Source organism: Caretta caretta, chromosome 15 (genome assembly GCF_965140235.1).
Source record: "Caretta caretta isolate rCarCar2 chromosome 15, rCarCar1.hap1, whole genome shotgun sequence".
Classification (NCBI taxonomy): domain Eukaryota; kingdom Metazoa; phylum Chordata; order Testudines; family Cheloniidae; genus Caretta; species Caretta caretta.
In genome coordinates, this window is record NC_134220.1 from 26,165,933 (window position 1) to 26,192,821 (window position 26,889).

Here is a 26,889-nt window from a genome sequence, read left to right on the forward strand (position 1 = left end):
TTTAAAATCTAATTATTTTTAAGCCAATCCCATTATTTTTGAGTGCTTGGGATTATGCGTTTATAAACATGATGGGCCATATTCTGTACTGATTCACCCTGGGCAGTTCCAGTGAAGTAGGAAATGGTGTAAATCTCAGCAGAACTTGCTCCACTATAAGGGTTAAGAATTTTATTTTCTACTTTATCATTAATACTGCCATTGACTTCTTAGTTACTAATTTTTAAAGATTTAGTAGAGAAAAATCTTTCAGATGTAGCCAGGCACTAATTTATTTGGGTATCCTATATCATATAAACAGGAAAAAGAACAAAAGAATGGAGATTTCACAAACTCCTTACTACAGGATTAACAGCAGCAGACATTCAAAAGATGAAAGGAGAGGCTGGGTTTTTGGGGGGTGAGAGGGTGGGGTGAAACAAATCCACAAATTAATCCCTTACTTTTGTGGCAATCATTGAATGTGGTAGCATGTGGGGATATCACTTTGGATGCATAATATTAAAAATACTTCTTTTTGCAGAAAGTCAATGTCGAAAACAAGGTATTAAATGTGAAGAAAAGATTTTAGCAGCAATTGTGTCAAGGTATCGAAAACCATCTAAATTATTAATAATTAAGAACACCTGGATAATATTAGGTCAGTCTAAATCCCCAAAAGGGATCTTTTATTTCTAAAATTAAGAATTGAATGCAGATTCTGAACAAGCAGTTTTGTTAACATTGGGACACTATCATTGTCTCAGTACGCCAGCCATAAAAAATCTTAGTCAAATCGGTGTACTGAGAATCAAGGAGCAGATGGTTAATTTTCTAGCCAGTCCAATTAACATGATAAAGGCCTTGCAAGCAATTAAAATTCAGTCAGAGAAAGTTCCTGGGCATGACAGGTTTTCAATAATCTCAGATCTCTGTGTTTGAGCCAGTATAGATATTTTTACATATGACTAATGACTCATATACTAAGGACAAACTTTTAGAGAGAAGCCAATTATTTTGGTATATTAAAAGGAAAGTTATCCTACAACCTGCTCATCAGACAGACCAATCACAGAAGTTCTTCATTAATGTTAACTAGCAAGTTTCTTCTAGGATGCTTGCTGCTGGGCAGGAAGGGATATTACAACAGCCATTAGTAATAATTTGTACCAATCCAAATATATTTAATGAAAGAGTGCTTCCAGTTATCACTGAAAACATGGAGATCAATAAGATTAATGCTTTATTCATGCCTGTCAGTGCTGAGAGAGCATTCAGTTGTGTGAAGCCATATTTTAAGTCGGACTTACAACATACATTTGGTTTCAGTGATGGTTAATGTCTTACAGCAAGAGCTTTTGGCTTCAGTAGCAATTCTATAGACTTGCCATCTTTGTACTCACAGTGGGATTGACCGTAACATTCTTTCCCCCTGTTTAATTTATTTATAGAACCTTTGGCAGAAAGGATTAAAACCTTTCTCCAATATTTCACTTGGTAGTTAAGAGAAAGAGATGGTTGCATAATGGTGGGGAAAATATATCCCAAGTCCCTGCTCAAACCCATTAACGCCTAAACTGCCAGCTCCTTGATGACCATATTTTTAAAGTTATCTATCTAGTATTGCTAACAGAAGTTTGTTTTTTTGATGGACTCACACTGACTAGGACACTTTGGGGGCTGAATGATCTACAGTCAAAGGCCTCTTTTCTTCTCCTGATATTTGCAAACAAAATATTTCTGCTTGAGAGAGAGAGATTTGTATGTAAAAATAATTCACCAAGCAAGCAAGTTGCTTAACTCAACTACATGTTTAAAAATCCATGGGATGCCATAGGCTACATTCTCAACAAATGTTCTTTTTAACTTCATCTACTATGGGTGAACCCAGCTTTGATCCTATTTAATTCTGATACCCTGGGAAAGTCTAGGCTCCAGGGGTCCTACGTTGAACTCTGAAAAGTATGATGTGCTATGAAAAGAGCTAAAAATATCACAGGTTTACCTAGGATCACTTGTAATTGAACCATCTACCCTTCTAAGTGTCAAAATTTGATTCCCTAATTTTCAGGATCTGACAGCTGCAGCCAACAGCTTGCCAGCTTTGCCCCTATGTTCATTGTACTTCTGTTTGAAGTACTTAAAAGATTTCACAATCCCTGCAGCAGACAGACAATTTAGCTCTAGCGTTTTGTAGTTTGGTATCCAGTGAATTGGTCCCTCCCTGCTGTTGCCTGTAAATTCCATCCGGCTCTGCAACTTCTTGAACTAGTTGCCACTGGAAAGCTGTATGTTCCTTTTCATGATTAGAGGAGAAGGCAAAACACTGGCTCCCAAAAACATAAGCCAGGATTGACCTTTCAGTGGATGAAGAGCTAAGAAGACCTCAACTGAAGATACAATTGCTGGTCTGAGAATCCAGGCAAAGAAGGTATTCATTTGAATGCCAAATCCAGCGAGTGCCATGCCATAAGGGGCTACAGCAGCACTAGAGAGAGCAATTTGATAATAAATAATTAAAGATGTAAGATCACAGACATTAATGCCTAAGTATAAGAGAAAAAGAACATGTTGATTTTACTACAGGACTTGGGAAGAAGATAGTTGTGTTAATAGCTAGCATTATCATTAAGACTCCATTTAATCCCTTTAAAAATCATGTACAAATACAAAAAGGAGAGGTGGAGGTGTATGTCCCCGTGGGCACTCCACTTCAGATGCACATGCATCATGTGCCTTTGATAGGAGATTTTTCATACCAGTGCCCATTTGGCCCATGGATGTGCCCTATATATCCTTGTGCCCCATATGGAGACTATATAGGGCTGTGCGAGCAAACCACCCTCAGTTCCCTCTTTACCGCAAAGTCCCACAGAGGAAACGCCGAAGGGGAGGAGGGGAGGGGTAATGAAGCACCCATAGAGACACACGTCTCAAAGAACTCCAGTTATTGCACAAGGTAAGTAATCTCTCCTTCTTCTAGTCTCCCTGTGGGTGCTGCACTTCAGGTGACTCCCAAGCAATAACCCCTTAAGGAGGTTGGAGTTTTGGAAGAGTCCATCAGAGAATAACTACATCGGCTACTGCAGCATCTGATCTTGCAGCATGAACCAAGCATAATGGGTGGAAAACATATGCACCAACAATTATGTTGCAGCATTGCAGATTTCAGCAACTAGAATGTCCTTGAGTATGGCTACAGATGCAGATTGTGATATAGTAGAATGTCCAGTCATTTGTTGGGGAGGTAGAACTTCAGGGGAACCATAAACAGGCAATAATGCATCCAGAGATCCATTTAGAAAGTCTCTGAGTGAAGATAAAGACTCCACTAGACTTATCTGCAATAGAAACAAAGAGTCTAGGAGTCTTCCCGAATGGCCTAGTTCTGTCCAAGTAAAAGGCTGATGGGCTCTTAACATCTAGCATGTGCAAAGTAGATTCCTGTGTAGATTGATGTAGTTTAGGAAAGAAAACTGGAAGGTGAATAGTTTGTTTAATGCAAAACTCAGAAGAAACCTTAGGTAAAAATTTTGGATGGGGTCGTAATGATACCTTCTCCTTGGAGAACACAATAAATGGAGAGCCTGCCATTAGAGTCCCCATTTCCCCAACTCTTTGAGCAGAAGTGATGGCCATCAAAAAGGCCATCTTCACAGGCAGATGTAGCAGTGAGCACAAGAATGTGTGGCTGAAAGGGCTGTTTGGTTGAAAGGGCTGTTCGGTGAGCTGGTTAAGAACAAAGTTGAGATCCCGACGTGGCATAGGGGCTCTAATCTGCAGACAAAGATTCATAAGGCTTTTCAGGAATCTCGTTGTGATTGGATGAGTGAACATCAAGAAACCATATACTGGCATGTGGAAAGCTGTTATTGCCACTAAATGAACCTCGAGGGAACTCAGAAAGCCCTGACATTTCCAACTCCAAGAAGTAATCCAGGACTGTGGAAAACGATGATGGGGCAGGTGTAAGATGGTGCCAGTTCACCAGAAATGATATCTTCTCCATTTCTGAAAATAAGTGCATCTTGTAGATTCCTTTCTGCTAGTTAAAAGTACATTTTGTACTACCGATGAACACAGGCCGCCTCTTAATCCCGAGAACCATTGAGAAACCATGATTGTAGTTGCAGAACATTCAGAGTGGTGTGAAGTGTTTGACTTGCATCCTGAGATAACAGTCGAGGATTGCTCAGGAGCCACCATGGAAGGCAAGAGTTGTGTTTGATGAGGTAAGGAAACCAAACCTGTCTTGGCAAAGCTGGTGCAATCAATCAAAATGAGCTTGGCTTGGTCCCGCTTGATCTTAGTGAGGACATTTACAGCAGTGGAGCTAGAGGATATGCATGCAATGAAGAAAAAGCAACTTCTAGAGATTGGGGATCGAGTCCCCGTTTAGAACAGAATTTCCTGCCCTTTGTGTTGGCTGCCATGGCTGAAAGGTTAACCTCTGGAAATTCCCAAGCTAGGAATATTTAGGAATAAAATTCCCAAGCTGAGGTTTCAAGAGGCCAACTCCCATTCATAATTTAGGGAGAAATGTCTGCTGAGGTTGTCTGTCCATGGTTTTGTAAACCCATCAGGTAAGAAGCTGAGATGACTATTTGGCTGGCTATGAATAAATTCCAATACTTTATCGCTTCAGTGCAGAGCAAGGGGGGAACGTGCTCCACCCTGATGATTGATATAATACATGCAAGTTATGTTGTCTGTCATGATCTTAATGGACTTGTTTTTGAGTAGGGGAAGAAAGAGCAGACAAGCATTTCTGACCGCTCTTAACTCCAACAGATTAATATGCATGTGTTGTCCTGTTGTGAGCATTTGCCTTGGACTGTGTGAGGACTCAAATGTGCTCCCCATCCCAAGAGGGACGTGTCTGATGTTAACACGACCATAGGGGGATTGTGGTTGAATGGGATTCCTGCACAAACATTGGAAGGATTCTTCTACCAAGTAAGTCTCTAAGGTGCCACAAGTACTCCTTTTCTTTTTGACAGGTTTCAGAGGAACAGCCGTGTTAGTCTGTATTCGCAAAAAGAAAAGGAGTACTTGTGGCACCTTAGAGACTAACCAATTTATTTGAGCATGAGCTTTCGTGAGCTACAGCTCACTTCATCAGATGTTTACCGTGGAAACTGCAGCAGACTTTATATGTGTGTATATAAAGTCTGCTGCAGTTTCCACGGTAAACATCTGATGAAGTGAGCTGTAGCTCACGAAAGCTCATGCTCAAATAAATTGGTTAGTCTCTAAGGTGCCACAAGTACTCCTTTTCTTTTTGCGAATACAGACTAACACGGCTGTTCCTCTGAAACCTGTCAAAAAGAAAAGGAGTACTTGTGGCACCTTAGAGACTTTTCCTTTTCTTTTTGCGAATACAGACTAACATGGCTGCTACTCTGAAATCTACCAGGTGAGTGCCTGAAGGACGCAGCTGGGTACAGACACCTGTTTGTTCAGACTGTGTTTATTGGGTACACAACTGTCGTGAGCCACTCCTGGAGACATCAAAGATGCAACCTAGCATTTTGTGTCACAAAAACGCAAGCTGCCATGTGTCCCAGCAGTTGCAAACATGTCCTTGGCTGGCCTGAGCTGCATTCTTTGGATAAGGTTCTTTAGAACAAGGAACCTGTCAGGAGGGAGGTAAACTCTGCCCTTTATTGAATCCAGAAACACTCCTATAAACAGTATTCACTGTGTAGGAATCAAGATTGATTTCAAGATTTATCTATAGGCCTAGACTTTGAAATAGTGAAGTTGCTGTTTGAACTCACCTTCTGATAAGACCAACCTTTGAGGAGCCAGTTATTGAGGTAGAGAAAGACGGTTATTCCTAGATGACGGAGGTACGCAGCTACAACAGCCATGGTTTTTGAGAACTCCCTTGGGGTGGAAGACAGGATGAAGGGTAGGACCCGGTACTAGTAATAGTTGTGATCAGTGTGAAATGAAGAAATCTTTGTGAGAGGGATGAATAGCTACATGGAAGTAGTCATCTTTGAGGTCAAGGATCTCAAACCAGTCCCCAGATTCCAGGGAGGGAATTATACCTGGTAGGAACACCATCCTGAATTTCAAATGTCTTAAGATGCTTATTCAATTGTCTGAGATCTAGTATTGGCCTCCAGAAAATATCTTGAGTAGAACCCTTTCCCCCTGGTTGAAATAGAACTGGTACTATGGTCCCTAGTCTTAGGATTGATGAGATCTCCTGTGTCAGTAGATGATTGTGAGAGGTATGGGTACTTGAAGAGGGATGGGAAAGGGGGGTGGGACAGTGGGATGGAGGTAAATCAGATATTATAACCTGATGTAATGAGCTCTACTACCCATCTGTCCGATGTTACAGCCTCCCACGTTTGATGGAATAGAGAGAGATGATGCCCAAATTGAGCAAGGAGGGGCTGTGCCATGCAGCTGAGAAACTATGGTTATTGTGTGGTTTGGACTCTTGACCAAACCATCAAAACTGGTGTTTGGATGATGTTGATGGCTTGGATGATGCAGTCAAGGTACTTGCAGGCTTCTTTTTAGAAAATCTTAACCTCTTAGCTGGTGGTTCTGGTGGCCTATGTAAGGCTGAAAATTGAGCAAGACAGGATCTTGGCACCAACTGGGACCTGCTAAATTTTCTCTTACTTGTAGGTGTTTATATCCCTAAAGACCTAAGTGTTGCCCTGGAATCCTTTAGTGTATGAAGCGAGTTGTCTGTGTTGTCTACAAAGAACTTGTGGCCCGCTACATGTAAATTTTTCATAGTCGATTGTACTTCCTGGATAAACCAGGCAACTGAAGCCAGGAAGCTCATTTCATTACTACTGTGGTGGAAATAGACCTAGCTCCAGTGTTCGCTGCACCAAGTGAATCCTGTGGAGATGTCTTTGCCAAGAGCTGACCTTCCTTTATTATGCTGTTAAACTGTTCTCAGTGTTCCTGTGACAAATACTCAATGAAAGCATTAAACTTCTCATAGTTCGGTAGTCATATTTTGACATTAATGCCTGGTGATTGACTCTTCTGAACTGTAACATTGCCAAAGAGTAGCTTTTACATCCCAAAAGATGCAGACATTTCTGGTCCTTATACGGGGTAGCTTTTGGGGCATGTTGCCTGCTCCTTTCATTCACTGCATCCACGACCAGAGTATTTGGTTCTAGATGAGAAAATAATAATTCAGAATCCCTGTCCAGGATGTAGTATTTTTTATTGTCCTGCTTGCAAGTGGGGGCACTGCTGGAGTTTGCCAGATGGTCTTGGCTGGCTCAAGGAGGCCTTCATTAATTGGCAATCTGTCCAGGAGCTTGTGATGGGAATCTTGGACTTTTTGCAGGGGAATTTGCAGGGTGTCAGCAACCGACTTCATCAGGTTCTGGAATTGCCAAAAGTCATCGTTTAATGACAGCAGTGGTGGCATTACTGCCTCATCAGATGATGATGAAGATATACTTGTAAGCAAAAGGTAACCTCCGTGTCTGCTCTTGCTCCTCAAAGGTCTCCTCTGCTGACTGAGAGTGAAGGGGAGGGATGGGGACTAAATCGGGCCCCCTCAAAATTGGTGGTGGTGGTATACTGCACATGAATCCCAGTAAAACCAATGAGGAGGACTATAAGGCATGTGGGGAGGTATCCTTTGCTGGTTGTCCCAAGTGTTAATAGGCAGGCGTCTGGTATCCTGCCTTTCTTGCAAGTGCATCGGGGAACATCTCCTGGAGTATATTGGAGAGCCTTCAATGGAAAGTTCCAAATCTGAGTCAGAATGCTCCTCCACATATTGTACAGGAGGTGACAATCCTGCTTCATGGATAGTATAAGTTGGGGAGGAGGTAGGTCTTTCAAAAACATGGGCAGTCGGTGACCAGGCAGATCTTGGCACTGAGAGGTGTCTGGAGGTTACAAGGATGGGTGACTCAGACTCATTCGGTACCAAGAGGTCTTTAGTATAGTGGAACTCCTGAGGTACCAAGAGCACAACAGAACTTGGTAAGGGCACTGATGATGTTCCCGATGCTGTTGTCCGAAGCGCTGTACTCAGGGTATCATGGATTCCACTAAAGCTGTTCTCTTGGCAACAGAAGTCTTTGGTACCGAGCCATGAGGAATGGGACTTAGTTGAAGTCTTAGAGTGCTTTATGGTACCCGAAGTGCTCGGAGCCTCACTTGCACCTCTCTTGGGGTCTGAGGTCTCTGGTGATGGAATCTTCTTTGAGGAGTAACTCTCTGTCCTGCTCCTCTGATCCTCTCCTTAGTCTGAGTGGGAAGCTCTTGGTACTGCCAGCACAGTTATTGGTACCTCACTCATGGAGAGTATTGGAAACCAGGTTCTCAACGCCGCCACCACTTTGGAAGCTTTCAGTGATCATGATCTTTACATCAATGGGGCATTAAGAGAACAGGAGGGACTCTGTACAACAGGGGGCTTTCTGCACCTGGGTCTACAGCTGATCTTAAGGCCTGCTCCATCACTAAGAGACTATACTTTATTTCCTTGTTTTTACAGGATCTTCCCTTAGAAGAAGTGCAGATCTTGCACTTGCTGGGGATATGAGAGTCTCCAAAACAATGTATGTACTGGGAATGCCCATCGGCCATCACCAAGGGGGACGGCTTCTTGAAACAAGAGGCATCCCAGACAGAAGAAAAATTTGTTTGGACCCCTCAATAGGGGAAAAATTAAAACATAATTATACACACACATTTTTAAGAAAAGAAAAGCACGAACAACCATTCCAACAACTATAAGGTTATTAACTAAATATACTACTACTAAAGAACTAACTACTAATGCAAAGCACACATAGGCACACACTAAACTCCAACTCTGGTTGAAGGTGGTTGAGAAGGAGCTGAGGTCAGTTTGCCCATGCAGCCCTATATAGCCTCAATATGGGGCACGAGAATAGGTAGGGCGCATGTGCAGGTCAAACTGGCACTGCTTCCACAAAGTCGCAGGGCGCATGCTCACCTGAAGTGGAGCACCACAGGGACACTACTCAAAGAAGAATCTATGTTATTGAAACATTAAGCTTGCACAAGTAAGCATTCAGTTGCTAGAAAGTGCAAAAGTTAAGGTTGATTGTGAAACCTAACTCTGTCCCCACTGAACATACACATTACAGTACAGTCTACAAGCCTGATTCACCACTACATTACATAAGTTTAGCCTTAGATTCACACTGGCGTAAAGATGGAGTTACACACTGGTGAATCAGGCATTATAAATTTATGAGCACATCATCTTAGATCCCAAGGTGTGTTTAAGGTTGGCTAGATAAGTGGTGAGCCGAGATCTCTGCTTAACGTACAGTAACTTTTGCCTAATCGTCTCCTTCCCCCACATTTGTTTGCCTTGTCCACTGGTCCTGTCTTAGCATAATTTAGACTGCAAGTTCCTTGGGGTCAGGATCATCTTTTCAATGGGTGTTTGTACAGTGCTAACACAATGGGACCCCAGTTCCGGATCGGCGTTCTTAGGCACTACTGCAATACTAATAAAAAAATAAAAAGAATAAGATTGTAGAAAAATTGTATTATATTGTGATTCATTATTGAGAAATAGTGTGTGTTCCCTTGGCTCTGCACCAAAACCTGTTTTCTGTAAAACAGGAAGTATATTTAAAAAAAAAAAAAAAAAAAGGCGGCAGGCACTTTTTCCAAAATAGCGGTGGCTCCTAAAATTAAGACTTAAGAAGATGTGAAAAGCAAAATAAAAGAGCATATCTGAACACAGGCAACATATCTTACGTACAAATATTCTCTTCAGCTTTTCCATCTTGGGCCATATCCCTTGCTCCATGCTATGACCCAGCCATGCAACCTGAATATTTTGTCACCGAATGTCTTTCTGGTACCTGAAACAAAGCACCCTGATTTACTGTATTACCTGACTGTCTAACAATTCCTGGATAAAAACAAATTGTTCCTCTCAGATGTTGCCACAACATGAAGTTTCTTTCATTTACTGTAAAGTACATAGATATGCAGTATTTTCCTGGAGATAAGACAGAGTGTTTGTGGATATCTCTCTTGTAAAAAATTGCTGCTGAGTAATTAATCATTTCTTTCTGAATACTGGGGATGTCATGAAGCACAGATTGCCTGCTTCCAAATTTTATTTAAAAAGCTGTCTGACTTTGACAAGCTGGACCCTGGGGCTAAATAGCTGATGGTGGTGAGAAATCCAATCCTGTGGTTTTGTTATTACTGTTACTCATATAGCCCCATAGATATGCCTAGTGCTTTACAAGACAGGAAAGAGCTGACAGCCTAAAGCCTTGATCCTGCAGATTTACTTGGGTCTTGCTAACATGAGTAGTCTACTGGAGTCAACCGAACCATTCACTATACTAAACACTACCCTGGATAGGAAGTTCCTGTTGTTGCCTCCACCTGTTTTCAGCATGATTTAGGGAGGAGGTGGGAAAAGAGCAAGTGGGAAGGCAGTACGAACAAGCAAGGTGCACTAGAGTAATGTGTCCCTCTTGAGGAGTAAACCGTTATTTTATTACTTATGGAAGAGAATAAACATGCACAGATGCACACACGCACATGCATATACACATACTTTTAGCGTGTAAGGCTCCTTTGAAGGAAAAGTGATATTTGAGGAGGGAGTTAATGGAGGAGCCGTGGCTGATGGGATCCAGACGGGAGTTCCCCACACAGAGTAGTACATAGGGCTTGTCTACACTGGCACTTTACAGCGCTGCAACTTTCTCACTCAGGGGTGTGAAAAAACACCCCCGAGTGCAGCAAGTTTCAGCGCTGTAAAGCGCCAGTGTAGACAGTGCCCCAGCGCTGGGAGCCGCACTCTGAGCGCGGGTAGCTACGCCCCTCGTGGAGGTGGGTTTTTTAGAGCACTGGGAGAACTCTCTCCCAGCACCCTGCCGCGACTACACAAGCCACGTTAAATCACTGCCGCGGCAGCGCTTTAGCGTTGCCCAATGTTCCCTCTAATTTTTGGCAGGCTGTGTGTGCAAAAAATTTCTTCTGTGCAAATTGTTGTGCGCGCGGTGTTTCGCTGTGTGCGCAGGGTTTAGGATCTGTGTGCGTGCACACATGCGCACAGCTTAGAGGGAACACTGGTTGCCAGTGTAGACTAGCCCTTTCTTAAGAAGGCAAGATGTGGGCATGGGAAAAGATCACTAAGGATCACTCCAGTATGGGCTAAGCAAAGAACATATGCAGGAGGGTGAAAAGAAACAAGAGGTAAGAAGGTGGATTCAGCTAAGGCAGGCTTTGTCTTACTGATTCTGCCTGCCTCTGCTCCCTCAATATGGGTGACAGTATTTTCCACATGAGAGGAAGTGTAAAATCAGGAAAGTAAATTTGGCATGGCAACAAGCTGTTGCCCAGCTACAGCAGCCTGACACTTCACAAATCTCCTAAGAAGAAAAAGCTTCTTTGATGTGTGCAGCTTCAAATAAAGCTTTGCCTGCGCCAAACTGAATGTAGAGTCAAAATCTGTGTTACAAATAAACTTCAAGTGGGTCTGGGAGAACAGAAAGGAAAAAAAAAAAGAAAAAGTAAAATGTATCTGGATAATGAACAAATGGTATTAAATCAGGTTTCATGTCATTGCTGATCATTTCACTCTTTGATGATGTGTCCTAAAGAGAATAAAATGTAAATTTGTGGATTTTTTTATTGTACATCCCTTAGCAAAGTGAACTACCTGACTTATCTCTGAATCCTGATTACTTGTGACTGAACCATGATTATTAGCAAGACCAAACACCATTATTTATTATCATTCCAACAATGAGATGGACTCTGACATTATTTTGACATGTGACACTAAAAGGCTAAGAGATACCAACAACTCCAGTTCACATTATATATGAATATTTATACACGATTTGGGTAAAACATTAACAACCTGAAAATAGCCGCAAATCAAATGTTTTAAAAGCTGTGTTGTAGTATAAACTATGGAAAATATTGTTATTTATCTGATTGCGTGAAGTTAAAAGAAAAGTCTTAGAACAGTCTTTGGTATCAAATTCTAAATTATACTTCGCAAGAAAGTAGATACCTAATTTAGTTACAACATTGTCATTTTCTTTGATGTGAACATTCCATAAAATGTTGGTAAGCTACTCTAGTAACTGTTACCAAATTGTAAAGTTCAACTGGAAATGCTCCATCTCATCCTCCCCAACCCCATTGCTACCTCAGCTCACCTCATCACCTTTCAAAACTTCTGTGCCATCCAACTCACGGGCCTGGTTTGCTTTCTGTAACATTTGCCTCTCCATGTTTGACATCTCCTCCTTGGCAGCCTGAAGCTCTTCTGCCTTGACTTCTTTCTTCCGAGAAATTATGGATGCCTGTGGGATTATCAGATGTCAATTTGGATGAGCAAAGTAAAAAGTGCACTTGGTCACCCATGGTTAACCATCAATAAAATCTAACCGTTAAATTTTAAAATTCAGGTGGGGTAAAATTGAGACTGTAAAGAAAACAGTAGGGAGGAAATTGACTATTAAGGAGAAAATTTCATTGTTAACATGCCCCTTTGTAGGTATACTGGAAGTAAATAATAACAACAGTAGAAGTGGATTAAATCCTGAATCCATTTTGGTCAATTGCAAAATTCTGATTGACTTCACTGGAACCAGGATTTCACCCAGAGCACTTATGTTCCAGATTCACGTTAAACATTTATATTTCAGATTAATGTTCATATTTTTACATTTAGCTTTAATTTCTGTAACTTAATTTTTAATTTGCATTAAAGAAAAAGAGGTGTAGACTACTGTTGCTCAGTTTAATTTGTTTAGTCTTTTTTGTGCATACGTAAAATGCACTAAGCAGGCTTAACTGGAAAGGTATCCAAGATTTTGCAAGATTTCAAAATGTCATAATATGGATTTTTATAAAAGCTACATATTTCTGTAGGTTGGAGTTAACGAGCAACAGAACAGAGCCATTAAATCTGTGCAACCTAGAAAAAGACAACGAGGAAAGGAATAAAGGATTACAGGTTATTTCACCCTTTTGAGCCTCACAGAGATAGATTGGTTTTTAAATGAAAGTTTCACACCATGTATACTATATAGTATTTTTAGTGTTGCCTAACATTTCATGGAAAAATTAATGTGTTTAAGAACATAGGTGTAAAACAGATTAGAAAAATAAAGCATTTTTATATCAGAATTTTTTTTCCCAAGAATCAAACACTAAAGTTATAACATGCAACCTAGTGTTTTTGGCATATTAAAATAAAATATAGCCACAAAGGTATCTTCAATGCTAGCTTCTCCTCACTGGACTAAAGGAACATCTTTTTTTCTAAATATATATCAGAGATGATTCTGCCTACATGACATCTCAGCTCTTAGCTTCTTAAGATTATCCACAGAGACAAACTGTGGTGAATACATGTGATGATTTTGTAAAGTTGACTATACTAATTGTGGAACTGAGCAGAGAATTTCACTCAAGCTGAATTCCTGGAATGTTTCCCCCACAGAACATCAGAGCTTTATATTAGTAGCCAGATGTTTTTTTGTACAATACATTATGTAGCATGCTTATCTTGGGCAACAAAACATATCTTGACACAACAAAGACGAAATATACATTCTACCATTAAATTACAATTTTTACCCAATAAATTTGAAAAATATTTTTCCATAACTGTAGAAATGGTCATGAACAATGCCAGTAAACTACAAAGTCACACAGGTTATTGGGAAATAAATCTAGTATTTTACTATATAAGCCCTAGAAATGGTCAAATTTCATAAATTTTGGTCTATAATGTGTGGATTTATCATGTCTTGACCAAGAGCATTTGTTTTTTGCTTTCTTTTCACTTTAAGTCTGTAACATACGTTCTGAAATAGAGACAATTGGGAAAATGCTATGATACATGGTCACACACAAGAAATGGGATATGACTGGTAGTAAGAACTGCAGTGATTACTGAATCAGGATCTAAGCTTTTCTCTTTTAGGAACTGTCTACACTTGGAAGTTTACCAATATAGCTGTTCTGGAATAAGCCCTAGTGTGAATGCTCTTATTCCTGAGGAGCTATTTCAGTAAATTTCCAAGTGCAGATTAGCAACTCAGTAATGAGCATGCAATATATATAGGCCAATCCTGGAACGTGCCCCAACTACCTCTAACTTCTATAGGAGCTGAGGGCACCTTTCAGATGTTAGGCTTAGAATACAGACGCTCTACTGTGTCTAACACACAAAGCCTACGGGCCTGATCCTGTAACTGCTTATCATCAGGCTTAGTCCCACTGCAGTCAATAGGACTATACCCAGCAGTAAGCAGTTGAAGGATATATAATGTAAATATACTGGTGTTCAACTGTTATTTATTTATTTTTCATGTCTTTCTGTTTAATTTAGTTTTTCAGAAACAAGAAAAAAGACAACACAAGACTGTAGATTACAGTCAGTCAATTTGACAGGATTTTGCTGCCTACAAAAAAGCTTTTGTTCCTTCTTACCTGTTGTCGATACATGGAAAATTTACTATCAATTGGCTCATATTTCATCATTCTCTTTTCAATCAATTGATTAATTTGAGCATTGACTTCATTTATCTGAAATAAAGAGTGGAAGATGGAGAAAATGCCGTATTTCTTACTAAATAAACATTAGCAGAGTTAGAGAAAACAGAATATTAATACTTTGTCCTCTCTCTAAGGAAATCAAAATGCTGTGCAAACTAATGAATTTAGCCTCACAACACACTTGTAAGGAAGTATTATCAGACTCATTTTAAAGATGGAGAAACAGACACAAAAAGGTTAAGTGACTTGCCAAGGTTGCACAGGAAGTCTGATGCAAAGCTAGAAATACAGCCCATGTCTTCAAACTCCCAGTCCTATGCCTTAACAACATTCTGTGTTAGGGAGTCCCTCCAAACTAAGGCCTTGATCCTGCAAAAGGAATTGGGTTGATGGACTCTTACAGAGAAAAGGGATGATGTTACAAGTGCTTTGTGTACCCTGATTAGATCAATGACCAGCTATAATTCTTCTTTAATAAGCCATTTATCACTAGTCTGAAGAGGAGATAGATTCAAACTAAATGGCACCCAGTTCCACTATAATTCTGAAGATCCCAGGACCCACTTGCCCCAACAGTACAGTATGTTCCTTCTACTCCTCCAAGACGGGCTCATTTTGCTTCTTCTCCCAAAACCTTGATTTTCCTCCTCTGTGAGCCCACCTTAGCTGGCAGCCAGTCAACAGGAGCCAAGATAATATACCGATCCCTGATACTCTTAACTCTGACTCACTGCTACATTGGGTGTTCCCTGTAACCATGGAGCCCAGAGCCAAAGCATCCTGCCTTAATTCTCTGCTGCCTAGAAAGATATGTGCTAATAAGCAAATCCTGTAAAAGTGTGCTGCAATCAGAGGGAACTCTGAAAGTAACACAAGCATGGCACTGGGCACTACCCTAGCAATTCTGCAGGCAACAGATGTGTGTACTTTGAAGACCAAACATGTCAAGACTATTACTTAATAATGGTGTACAGAGACTTCCAAATACTGAGACTCCTGAACTCTTCCTCCTCTATGTGGGATTCTCTTTTATTATTTCTAAAGGTATTAATTCTCTGTGGGAATGGGTGTGAATTCAAAGAAGGTATGAATTCCCTTATATCAGTGATACCCAAACTTTTTAATGCCATGACCCCCTTTGGGCTAATCTCAGTTAATGTAATCCCCAGACTGGGCCCAGGGGTTGAGAATGAGTCTACCCCATGAGGGATGCCCTCAGAAATTCCTCTCATGGTATGCTGGGGTAGGGGGAAGAGGGCCAGGTCCTGCCCTGGGGGGTGAGGTGTTGGAATGTCTGGCTGGGCTGAAAGAGGTGTTAAGTGTGGGAAAGGGACTTTTTGGGGTGGGAGAGAGAGGGGATGGGGATGAAGAGGGCTTCTTGGTGAGGTGCAGGGAGTGAAGATGGGGTTTTGGGGGGGTCTAATGGGAGTAAGTCAGGTTGCTGTCCACCAGTTGCAGGTGGCACTGAAGTGGGTGGAGGGTATGAACTTATGCTGCAGACCTGGATGCACACATCTGGCTTGGACAGCACCTGGTACCAGCAGCCTCTGTTATGATCAAAGTAAAGCCAATGACAGTACCATGTCCTCCCATACTCTGATTGGTATAGTCTTTAAGAATGACTCCATTATTAAAACTACAGATTAGATCTGAAACCTTAAAATAGCAGTGTGATTCACCTTTGGAACCTCTGCCATCCACCGCAGTGTGATTATGTTTGGGAATTAAAAACATTTATTTAAGGATTTAGGGCAGAAATAAGACAGTCGATGCTTATATAAGTCCAGAAGACAAACTAGTTGGATTTTTAGTCAACATACCTTAGTTTCAAGTTCACTGAGATCCGATTGACCCATAGCCGGCTCTGAAACCACTTTTTGTAGGAAATACAATGATTGCTTCTTAGTTTCTAGTTCTCTAGGAAATTTTTCAGAGGACAGATATGAATTGAACTTTATCTCCTCTTCCAGTCTCTTCATTAAGCCTTGAAAAAAATATTAAAGCAACATGTGTCTAAACAAAGGAATGTAGAGGGTAATTAGGTTTCATTCCAACATAACTGTAATTTAACCAACACATCAAGCTATTTAGCAACAGATTACAATAATTAGAGCATAATGCTTGAGCCCGCTACTCAAAACTGAAAGGAATACCTAGTTGTTTCATTTATACTTTAAATTCTGGTTATCTCTTTAAATAAAAGTAACATATAATACAGCAAACTACATGTGTTTCCCTTCCAAATTTCCTTCTTCAGGATTTAACTACAATAAAACCCCCTCTTCTGTGAAACTCCATTAACCTGAATTTGGATACAATCTCCAATTTGCAGCACTCAAATGAAAAGTCTCACCATCCTCATTCAAACAAACACCATGTGCTCCATTTCATTCAGAAAACTGGGTTGTGTAGTACTTTTTTGTTATACTAAAATTGATGTGGTTTTGGACTACATTTATACAAAGTTCTAGAAGAGGGTGACCAAATATAGGCAGCTTATGTGTATCCATCTTCTTATGTGTATTCAGAAAAAGGGGTGACCAAGCACAGCACAAGTCTGGTGGCTTGCTCAGGGCTTTTCTAAAACTCTCACGCCTCAGGACCTCCAGGGTTGAAGCATCAAAGTAAGCATCATGACACAGATGTGCACACAGACAATCCCAGTCACATGTGGATTACTTCAGCCCCAGATGGGAATTACATGGAGGTGAGGAAAGGAATCTCTGTCTGTCTGCTCTTAGCACCGCTTCTGCATCATTACTATACCTGACCCTGCCCTCTATCTGTGACTCAAAATAGAACAGGTCTAGAATTTGACCCATTATCTTTAATAAGCATTTGTAAGTGTTCTAATATGGGCCTTAGTGAGAGTTTGTCCTGTCTGATGTGCAGATTTCTGATAGTCTCTGACCCTGTTCAGCCTGATTCTCATTTACAATAAGGCCCCTTTACACTGCTCTGGCAGGGTACAGGAGCCTAAAAGTGAATGATTTGCAATTTATGCTCACTTTAAGACTCCTTCAAACTGCCAGAGTTCTCTTAAAAAAAAAAAAAAAGCTCACACAACTGTACATTGATTAAGAATACTGAAAATGAAAATGAAATAGAAAAAGACAAGAAGAAATTGCTGAGGTTTCTGTCCATGGATGCAACAGGAGAGAGCATTGTTTGCTCTGTAGAAGCCTGATGTGCACTGCCTGTTACCAAGCTTATGACCACTTTGCTCTTGCTAGGTATAGTAGGTTAGCCTATTTTCCTGCTAATTCAGAAAGGAACATTAATACATCCAGATAAGTAAAATTCACAACCAGTGGGAAATTAGTTTACTCTGTCAAGTAGCTGTGAGATTTTTAAAATTACATTGTACAGTCTTCTGATGACAGTAGGTGGTAATAGCTCAATTAGTTCTCTAAGATACTAGTGCCAAGGACTATGATTTGGAAAGCACACACAAGATAATATGACAGTGGGGAGAGTATTTTAGAATATTTTCATCGGTTTGATGGACACAAAAAAGACTAGTGCTGCTGTAGCTATCCAAAGTGCTTTAGAAGCATGGCTGTTATTTTCATGGTTGTCACAGATATTACAGAAAACGTTAAATTAGCTATGCCAAGAAAAACATGAAATGCAGACTCTGCCAGTTTTTCACTTATTGCACACATGCAGGGAAAAACCTGAGACACATGGATATGATTGATCCTGCTGAGACAGGGATGGAAATGCAGGAGGCAGGTGGGAATGGGACCAGGGCTCGAGTCAGCTAGCCTGCCCTTTGGTTCTCTCAGGCTGAGGGTCTGGAGGTCTTGCCATTGAGAACAACAGAGGGAGAAGGTCAAAACAACTTGAGAAACAGGCCTATGAAAAAGGGGTCATGACTCTCCTGCAGCTATTTACATCTGGAAAGTGGGGAGGGCCAGATCCTCTTTGCCCTTCTGTTTTCAATAGCTTTTTTAGACAGAAGCAGGGAGGGTCCTCATTTCAGCTGCAGTAAGGAAATTAAACCAGATGGAAGAGAGGAAAAGGTCTTAAAAACATAGAAGAAAAAAAGCCACCCCCAGAGAAAGCAGTACTATTAATGAAGTAAAACTGACACAATCCAAAAGTGAGTGAATTCTTCACTTCCATTCCAGCAGTTTATAAGGATAATTTGTTTATACTGACCATTTAAACATGTGCTTAGAAAATAGATATTGCCCTACAAAATGTACTGTTTTACTCCACGGAATATGTCAAGTGTTTCCATTAAAAAATACAATTAATAAAAATGCAGCCTTAATGGTGACTTCAGAACTGGGATAGAATGTGTAGGTTCATACAGTAGCCATTATGCACTCAGCAATACTCACCTGCCACCTTGCCCATTAGAATCTGATTTATCCAAAGGAAATGCAGGCCAGCACAGCAGGGTTATGATTCACCTTTTTCCAAAAATGCTGTGATTTTAAACTTTCACCAGGCCTTTCATCAGAGCTGAGTCCCTTCTGCCCATGGTTAGTGTTTCAGCAGAAACACAGCACCTCTACAACTGCAGCAACCTCTCCCACATACACAGTGTAATAAACTTCAGCATCAGCACTGAATAGGAACACAAGCCCTGGTTTGGAATATATAACCATGGCCCTTGGCATGGAAACAAAAGTGATGCCAATTGATTTACCCTGACACTAACTGCTAGTTTTTTACTTTAGGCTGATTTCTAGCTTTCCAACTTCCTTTTAAATAAGAAAGGGAGATTACAATATATGTAACCTTATATATTCATAGAATCCAAGGCTAGAAGGGACCATTAGATCTAGTCTGACCCCCTATATAACAAAGGCCATAGAACTTCTCCAAAATAATTCCTAGAGCAGATCTTTTAGAAAAAACATCCAGTCTTGATTTAAAAGTTACCAGTGATTGGGAAACCACCACGAACCTTGGTAAATTGTTCCAATGGTTAATTACCCTCACTTAAAATGTATGCCTTATTTCCAGTCTGAATTTGTTTAGCTTCAACTTCCAACCAGTGGATAATAACTTTCTATGATATGCTAGATTGAAGAACCCCTTATTAAATATTTGTTCCCCTTGTAGGTACTTATAGACTGTAATCAAGTGATCTTAACCTTCTGTTTGTTAAGCTAAATAGATTGAGCTCTTTAAGTCCTATAAGGCATGTTTTCTAATCTTTTAATCATCCTCATGACTCTTCTCTGAGTCCTCTCCAATATATTAACATCCTTCTTGAATTGTGGGCTCCAGAACTGGACACAGTATTCCAGCAGTGGTCGCACCAGTGCCAAATATGGAGGTAAAATACCTTCTCTACACCTACTCGATATTCCCCTTTTTATGCATCCCAGGTTTGCACTAGCTCTTTGGCCAAAGAGTCATATTGGGACCTCATGTTCAGCTGATTATCCACCATGACCCTCAAATATTATTCTTTATATCTAATGCTACTAACATTTCTAAATATCCCACTGTACATATTGTAATCAAGCTAAAAATTCTAATCAAGTATTTCCAGAGGAGCAGGGACCAACTGGCTTCAAGGGCTTGAACCTGCTGGTATTTGGGTTTATTTCTCCAACAAGCTGATAGCCATTACCAAGCTATTAAATTTTGATTGCTCCTTATACCTCGAATGCTCCTGAAGGTACAGTAAAGCAGTGAAACAAGTCAAAACTTGACAACTTGATGGGAAAGTGCAAACACTGATGACTAACCTACTCAGTTTCCTTCACAAATAATTTTGGAATATTTTACTCTCTGTGGGATTAGACATATGGGGAAGTAGCTACCTAAATGCTATTTCTGCAGTTTAACTGTAACTTTTTAAAACAGTGTTTGACAATGAATCATGCTTTTTTCAAATTCCCAGGCTAGAAGGCAGAGAAGCAAGTGTACTTTAAATCTTTCCATTACATACATCAAAATCTCATTTTTAATTTTTTCGACTCTGACTTTCTCTCTCTCTAAACAAGCTGTACAGTAAGTTTGGCTCAGTGCCCAAAGGTTATTTTAGCTGAGATTTCTGCCAACCACATATTTACATGTGAAAAGCTATTAACAGCAATTCCTAATGTTTTCCATTCAGATTATTTTATTACAGGAAAGGGGTGGGCAAAGAGTTACTTAGTGCTTGCTCCGTTATGCAGGAATTAGGCAACTTTCTTGCCCTGATTCTATTAATGAACATAAATTCAGACTTGCCTCAGCTCTCAGGCTCTTAGTTCTTTCCAAGCTGCTAATTGTGCAAATCTGTACCATAAACATTTGCAACATTAACCGATCTGATAAAAAAAAATGAGGAACATACAGTTAGTGGCCTCCTGACAAAATGTTGGTTTAAGTGACTTGCTCAACATCACATAGGAAGACCATGACGTAAGCAGATCTAGAACTGACTTCTCCTGTGTAGAATTCACATGCCTTAACCATAAGATCATCCCTTCTCTTCCTGCAGTCACCATCTTTTTCTCTTTACCACTTCCAATTTCTATCGCACGTCAGGTATGGATGCTACAGACACTTCCATTACACAGCCCTAATTCATTTCCTGACCACCACCCATACTAGGCATTGAATGAAGCAGGCATCCCGTGGAAGAAAACAGTATATATCTATGTAATGAAAGACTATCATAATGAATGCGCGCAAAAGGGCCAAATTAAGGTTGTGACATTTCCTAACTTTTGAGTGCTTAAGTTAGCAAAATAACACAGTAATATCTTTTTAACATAGGTTTTTGGTTTGTAATGTCCTGTTTCTTTGAGGGTTTTTTAAAAGGAAAAAGGTAAAACCAAATTTTACTATGTGCAACGGTAACGTTGCCCCTCAGCATGCATCAGTGGAAGATTTGTACTCTGAACCTTCATCACTGCAGCACAGCTTCAGCTTCAGGACTAACTGTATTAGCTGGCAGCAGGAAACAACTGTTATCCCCAAAGGGAGGATGACCTACTGGGGCCATGCGCTAGGTCCAAGAGGGTTATCGGGGAGCTGCTCTGGCTCTCTTTCCTCATCCTTGAGAGGTTGTCTCCCTAAGCGTTCTCAGTACAGTGCATACGACTGTTGCTTTGGCAGTGGTATGGGCCTGAGTTATTTGCTGCATGCTGCAAAAAATTTCCTGAGCAATGCAAATGACAATTTCAAGAGCTTGTATCTCATAGATTATAAGGCCAAAAGGAACCATTGTGATCATATAGTATGACCTCCTACACAAAACTGGCCATAAGACTTCTATGCCTTAATTCCTGTTTGAACTAGAACATACCTTTTAGAAAAACATTCAATCTTGATTTTAAAATTTCCAGTGATGGAGAATCCACCACAGCTCTTGGTAAATTGTTCTAATGGTTAATTACCCTCACAGTTAAAAATTTACTCCGTATTTCCAGTATGAATTTGTCTAGCTTCAGCTTCCAGACATTGGAAATTGTTATACCTTTGTCTGCTAGATTGAAGAGCCATCAATTATCAAAACTTCTGTTCGCATAGACTGTGATCAAGTCACCCCTTAACCTTCTCTTTGATAAGCCAAACAGATTGAACCCCTAGAGCCTCTCACTATAAGGCATGTTTACCAATCATTCTCATGACTCTTCTCTGAACACTCTCCATTTTTTCAATATCTTTCTTGACTTCTGGACATCAGAACTGGACATGTAGTAATCATACCAGTGCTAAATACAGATGCAATATAACCTCTCTACTCCCACACAATAATCCTGTGTTTAAACATCCAAGGATCTTGTTAACGCTTTTGGCCACAGTATTGCATTGGGAGCTCATGTTTAGCTCATGGATTATCCATTATGGCCCCCCAAGACTTTGTACCAGTCACTGTTTCCCAGGATGGAGATTCCCATCCTGTATGTATGGCTTACATTCGTTGTTCCTAGATGTATGACTTTACATTTGGTTGTATTGAAACTCATACTGGTTGCTTGGCCCAGCTTGCTGTGTGATCCAGACAGCTCTGTATCAGTGACCTGTCCTCTTTCCTTTTTACCACTGCCCCCAAGCTTTGTATCATCTGCAAACTTTATCAGTGATGATTTGATGTTTTCCTCTAGGTCGTTGATAAAAATGGTACAAGCCATAGGGCCAGGACCCAACTCCTGTCGGACATCACTACAAACACACCTGCTCAATGATTAATCTCTTTTTATAATTACATGTTGAGAGCTAAAATTTATCCAGTTTTTAAATCCATTTAAATGTGCCATGTAGAATTTATAATATTCCAGTTTCTTAAAATGTTGTGTGCTAGCAAGTCAAACAACTTACAGAAGTCTTAGTATATTACTCAAATGTTATTACTTTTATCAACTAAACTTGTAATATCATAAAAAAAATTAAGTTAGTTTTACAAGATCCACTTTCATATACACATGTTGATTAGCACTAGTTATATTACCGTCCTTTACTTCTATACTAATCGAGTCCTGTATTTGTTTTGCTTGGGATCCACATCAGGCTGACAGGCCTATTGTTACTTGGGTCATCTTGTTTACTTACTTTAAATATTGGCATAATTTTACCTTCGTCCAGCCCTTGGGAACTTGTCCAATATTTCAAAACTTAATGACAATCAACATTAACAGTCCAAAGAGCTACTCAACCAGTTCTTTTAAAACACTTGGGTGCAAGTTATCTGGAACTGCTATTTAAAAATATTTAACTTTAGTGGCTGCTTTTAACATCCTTCTGAGTTGCTCTTGGAATGAAAAGTATTTAATCATCATAGGACATGATGACACCATCTGGCTTTTTCTCAAATATAGAACAGAAATATTTATTGAACACATCTGCCTTTTCTGAATTATTGACAATTTTACCATTTCCATCTGGTATTGGACAAATATCGTTGTTCAGATTCCTTTTGTTTCTAATATACTTTAAAAACTACTTACTGTCCTTAATTCTGTTGACCACTGATGTCTTCTTCTGTTCCTTTACTTCCTATATCAATTTTCTACAATTCCTATCTTATAAACTGATATTCATTGCTAACAACTGCCCCTTTTTTCTATTTGATATATATATTTAATTTTTTTTATAGCTTCTTTCACTTCCCTTTTCACCCAGATTGTTTTTCTAACTAGTGTAGTGTTCTTTCCCCATTGTAGGATTGTAAACTTTGGCCCATTAAATTCTATTCAGGTTTGCTAAAGAAAAGGCTCTTCTCGGGCTCAAGGGCTTTCTACTCACTGAAAGGCCTGCTGCCAACAAGAGCTTCTCAAAAAAGTATGCTAGAATCTTTCATTACAAAAAGTGGTAAGCAACCTAAATATAAGCTACCAGCTCCTCTATAATAAATAATAAAAATACACAAAGGACATACTTTAATTTTAAGGGCTATTTTTCAATCAGTCTCAGTCTTTTCTCTGGTTTCTGCACTCTCTTTTGCATATGCAAAAGTCAATCAATAATCTGTACCTGCAAAAATGGGCACAAAGAAACAGGCCAAGGCTGAAAATCTGGCCCAAATGTTCTTAATTAAAACCCAAAAACAAAGCAGTGAAAAATTAAGGATAAAGCTATTGTAATCTTATTATGCCTCTGTATTGCAACACATACTGTATATGTGCTAGATCACATCATTGTCAGAGACATCTATGAACTGTCTAAGCACAATGGGTCACATTAAGGACAGGAGTTTCAGCTTTTAGCTAATAATTTCTTTAATTGATGGTCCAATCTTACCTCAGCTGAAGTCAATGGGAATTTTGTCATTGAGTTCAACAGGAGAAGAATCAGATTCTACATGAGTTTAAGGTATCAGGAGCAAATCCTCCATCTGCCTCCACAGCCACATATCACATGAAATGCAGCAGGACTGGTACGGCTCTACTACATGCGGAGAGTTGGGTGCTCCATGCCCACTACAGAGCTGTGTTCTGTGGTTGTGATCTAATGCCCACTGAAGTCAACAAAAGACTTTCCACCAATTTCACTAGGCTTTTTGAATCAGGTCCTACAAAAGCTGTGGTGCTGTTCTGCTATTAGAGTAAACCCTGGGAGAGGACTGTCTTTATCCCACATCCCAACTGCCAGAGAAACCACTGACTCAGGGTTGAAGCAGAGACCCGGATAAGAACCTGAATCTATCTTTATTGTCACCTTTCCTCTTTAATTTCACTTTGTATTTAAAAGTAATGTGAAAAAAAAATATCCCTCATCCAAATGTTAGGGATTTGGGGACACCAACCTGATTTTAATGCAAGTGTATGAGAAACCCATTAAAATATGGCTTGTCAACACCAGATCAATGAGCTCTTTCATGAAACCTCTGAGAAACAAACTCCAATATGCAACAGTGATCTGATTTCTTTTTTAAAATTAACTCTTCTTTTTTAATTATGAGCAAGAATCTACCCTACGATACACAACTTTGACTTCAGTGGGAGTTGAACATGAGGATCTGTGGGAAGAATTTGTCCCTAAGAATTTAAAGGAAGAAACTTCAGTGAACCAAATACAGTGCATTTATAATGACATAGGTTACAAATAATTTTTTAATTATCTTTTTAAATTAAATGTAATGTATTTTAATAAGGGCATCTTATGCTTCTCTTTCATCATATGTACAGAGTAAGGTTAAATATCAGATACAGTTTATATGAAGTAATTCCTCTTTTACTGGTATTTTAAAGTGGCTATCCCTCTGATCCTATTACTATTTATTAATTTGACCAAGTGTACCAATTTTACCGCTTATCAACGATAGTCATCTTAATATATTATTTTAATCAATATTTTACAGCTAGTCATCCACATCCCAGTATCCGTGCCAATGAAATGAACAATAGCGTTCTCTATAGTGGACAAGAACCAAGAATTTATGTAATTCAGTTCCCTTCTTGGCATTAACAATTTGTGTTTGTGCCAGCAGAGATATTCAAAGCAAATCGAGGGCAATCTTGCTGAGAAAGCATGAGTTAGATTTTCCAAACCCTCTGCTACTGACCACTGTCAACAAAAATACTATGTCATATCCTGGGCAAAAAATTAGAAACTGCAAATTCATGCCACCTACTTTAGTACTAACAGCAGCAACAACTGCCTCCACAGTTAAGCAAACTATTAAGAAATGCTGAACTTAATGAAACCGGGATGGGGTGCCATAGTGAAACCAAGGAGAACAGTCACTTCAAAACACTTAACAGAAAACCTATATAGACTAGTACAATGGTCAACCATTTTTCATGGTACAATACATCTTTTAAATCACTTACCTGAGCTACACTTCTAGAAGAATAAAACCTCTAGTAACAATTAGTTGTAATATTTTCCTGGCAAGGCTAAAGCACACCGATACTAATTGCACATTGACACAATAAGAAATAGTGACCTAGTTCCATGTTCATAAGCTTTTCTTAAAATTAACTTAATTTTAGTTCATAACATGAGGTATTTGTACCCTTCAAGCTGGGGGGTATAATTTCCAGTTGGAGGGGACATACTGGTATAACTCTCATTGAGCTAATTCACTAAAAATAGAGTGTAGCCATGGCAATGCACGTGGTGGGACAGGCTAGCTGCCCACCTGAGACCCTACACATGTTCTCAGGGCAGCTAGCCCATCCCACTGCTCATGCTGCCATGGTGAAACACACTATTTTCAGCACACTATCTTGATGAGAGCTAGCGTAAGTATGTCTCCTCCAGCTGGGAATTACAGCCCCAGCTCGAAGTGTTGATGTAACCATGGAGAAAAAGAATTCAAAATCAGATCACAGAAATATGTATTAGAAAGACAGATAGAATGCTCCCAATTAAGCACTCACTGAAGAGCAATACACTCACTAAACAGATTTTCCTTCTTGTGTCAGAAGTGAAAGAATCTGATACAGATTGAAAACTGAGGAGAATGATTTTAGGGGAGAAAATACCAAACCTTCAGTGAGTCTCCATTGCTTTCAGACAGCCTCTACACTAACATAGATTTGAAGTGGTAGGAATAGACATCCTGACTAAAAGAGCTGCAGCAAAACATTTAAGAGATATAATAGCTCCAACTACAGACCAACAAAGCAATAAACTGAACCCTACTTAATACACTTATGTCATCTAACTTAATTTTTGTAAACCATATTGGCTATGTTATAATTGCTCTGGAGAGCAGTACCTTTGCTTCTCCCCAACGCTAGTTACAATCAGAAACCCAAATCCTGGAGCCTTTACTCAGTCAAAACTTCAACAGGGTCTTTACTTAAGTAAGGATGCCAGGATTTAGCCCAGGATCTCTAAACACTTGGTTCTCTTTTGCAAGCAAGGCAGAAGATGAGATATCTCAATATATTAATCTCATCTGTGTTTTTATCTCAGTGACAAAATGACAAGTTTACTGACTTTTTTTTACTATCCTGCCTTTGC

The 26,889-nt window shown here is 39.8% G+C and overlaps 1 protein-coding gene across 3 annotated transcripts in view; it reads right to left on the reverse strand.

The window, feature by feature from the left end:
• IFT81 (intraflagellar transport 81) overlaps nt 1-26,889 on the reverse strand; it is a 66,748-nt gene that overhangs the window by 26,546 nt on the left and 13,313 nt on the right. For all 3 annotated transcript variants that reach the window (XM_048821691.2, XM_075120052.1, XM_048821690.2), the window contains exons 9-11: nt 16,338-16,501; nt 14,452-14,547; nt 12,165-12,311 (exon numbers count right to left, since the gene is read on the reverse strand). In XM_048821691.2, coding sequence (XP_048677648.1) covers nt 12,165-12,311; nt 14,452-14,547; nt 16,338-16,501 — 407 coding nt within the window. The remainder of the gene's footprint in view (nt 1-12,164; nt 12,312-14,451; nt 14,548-16,337; nt 16,502-26,889) is intronic.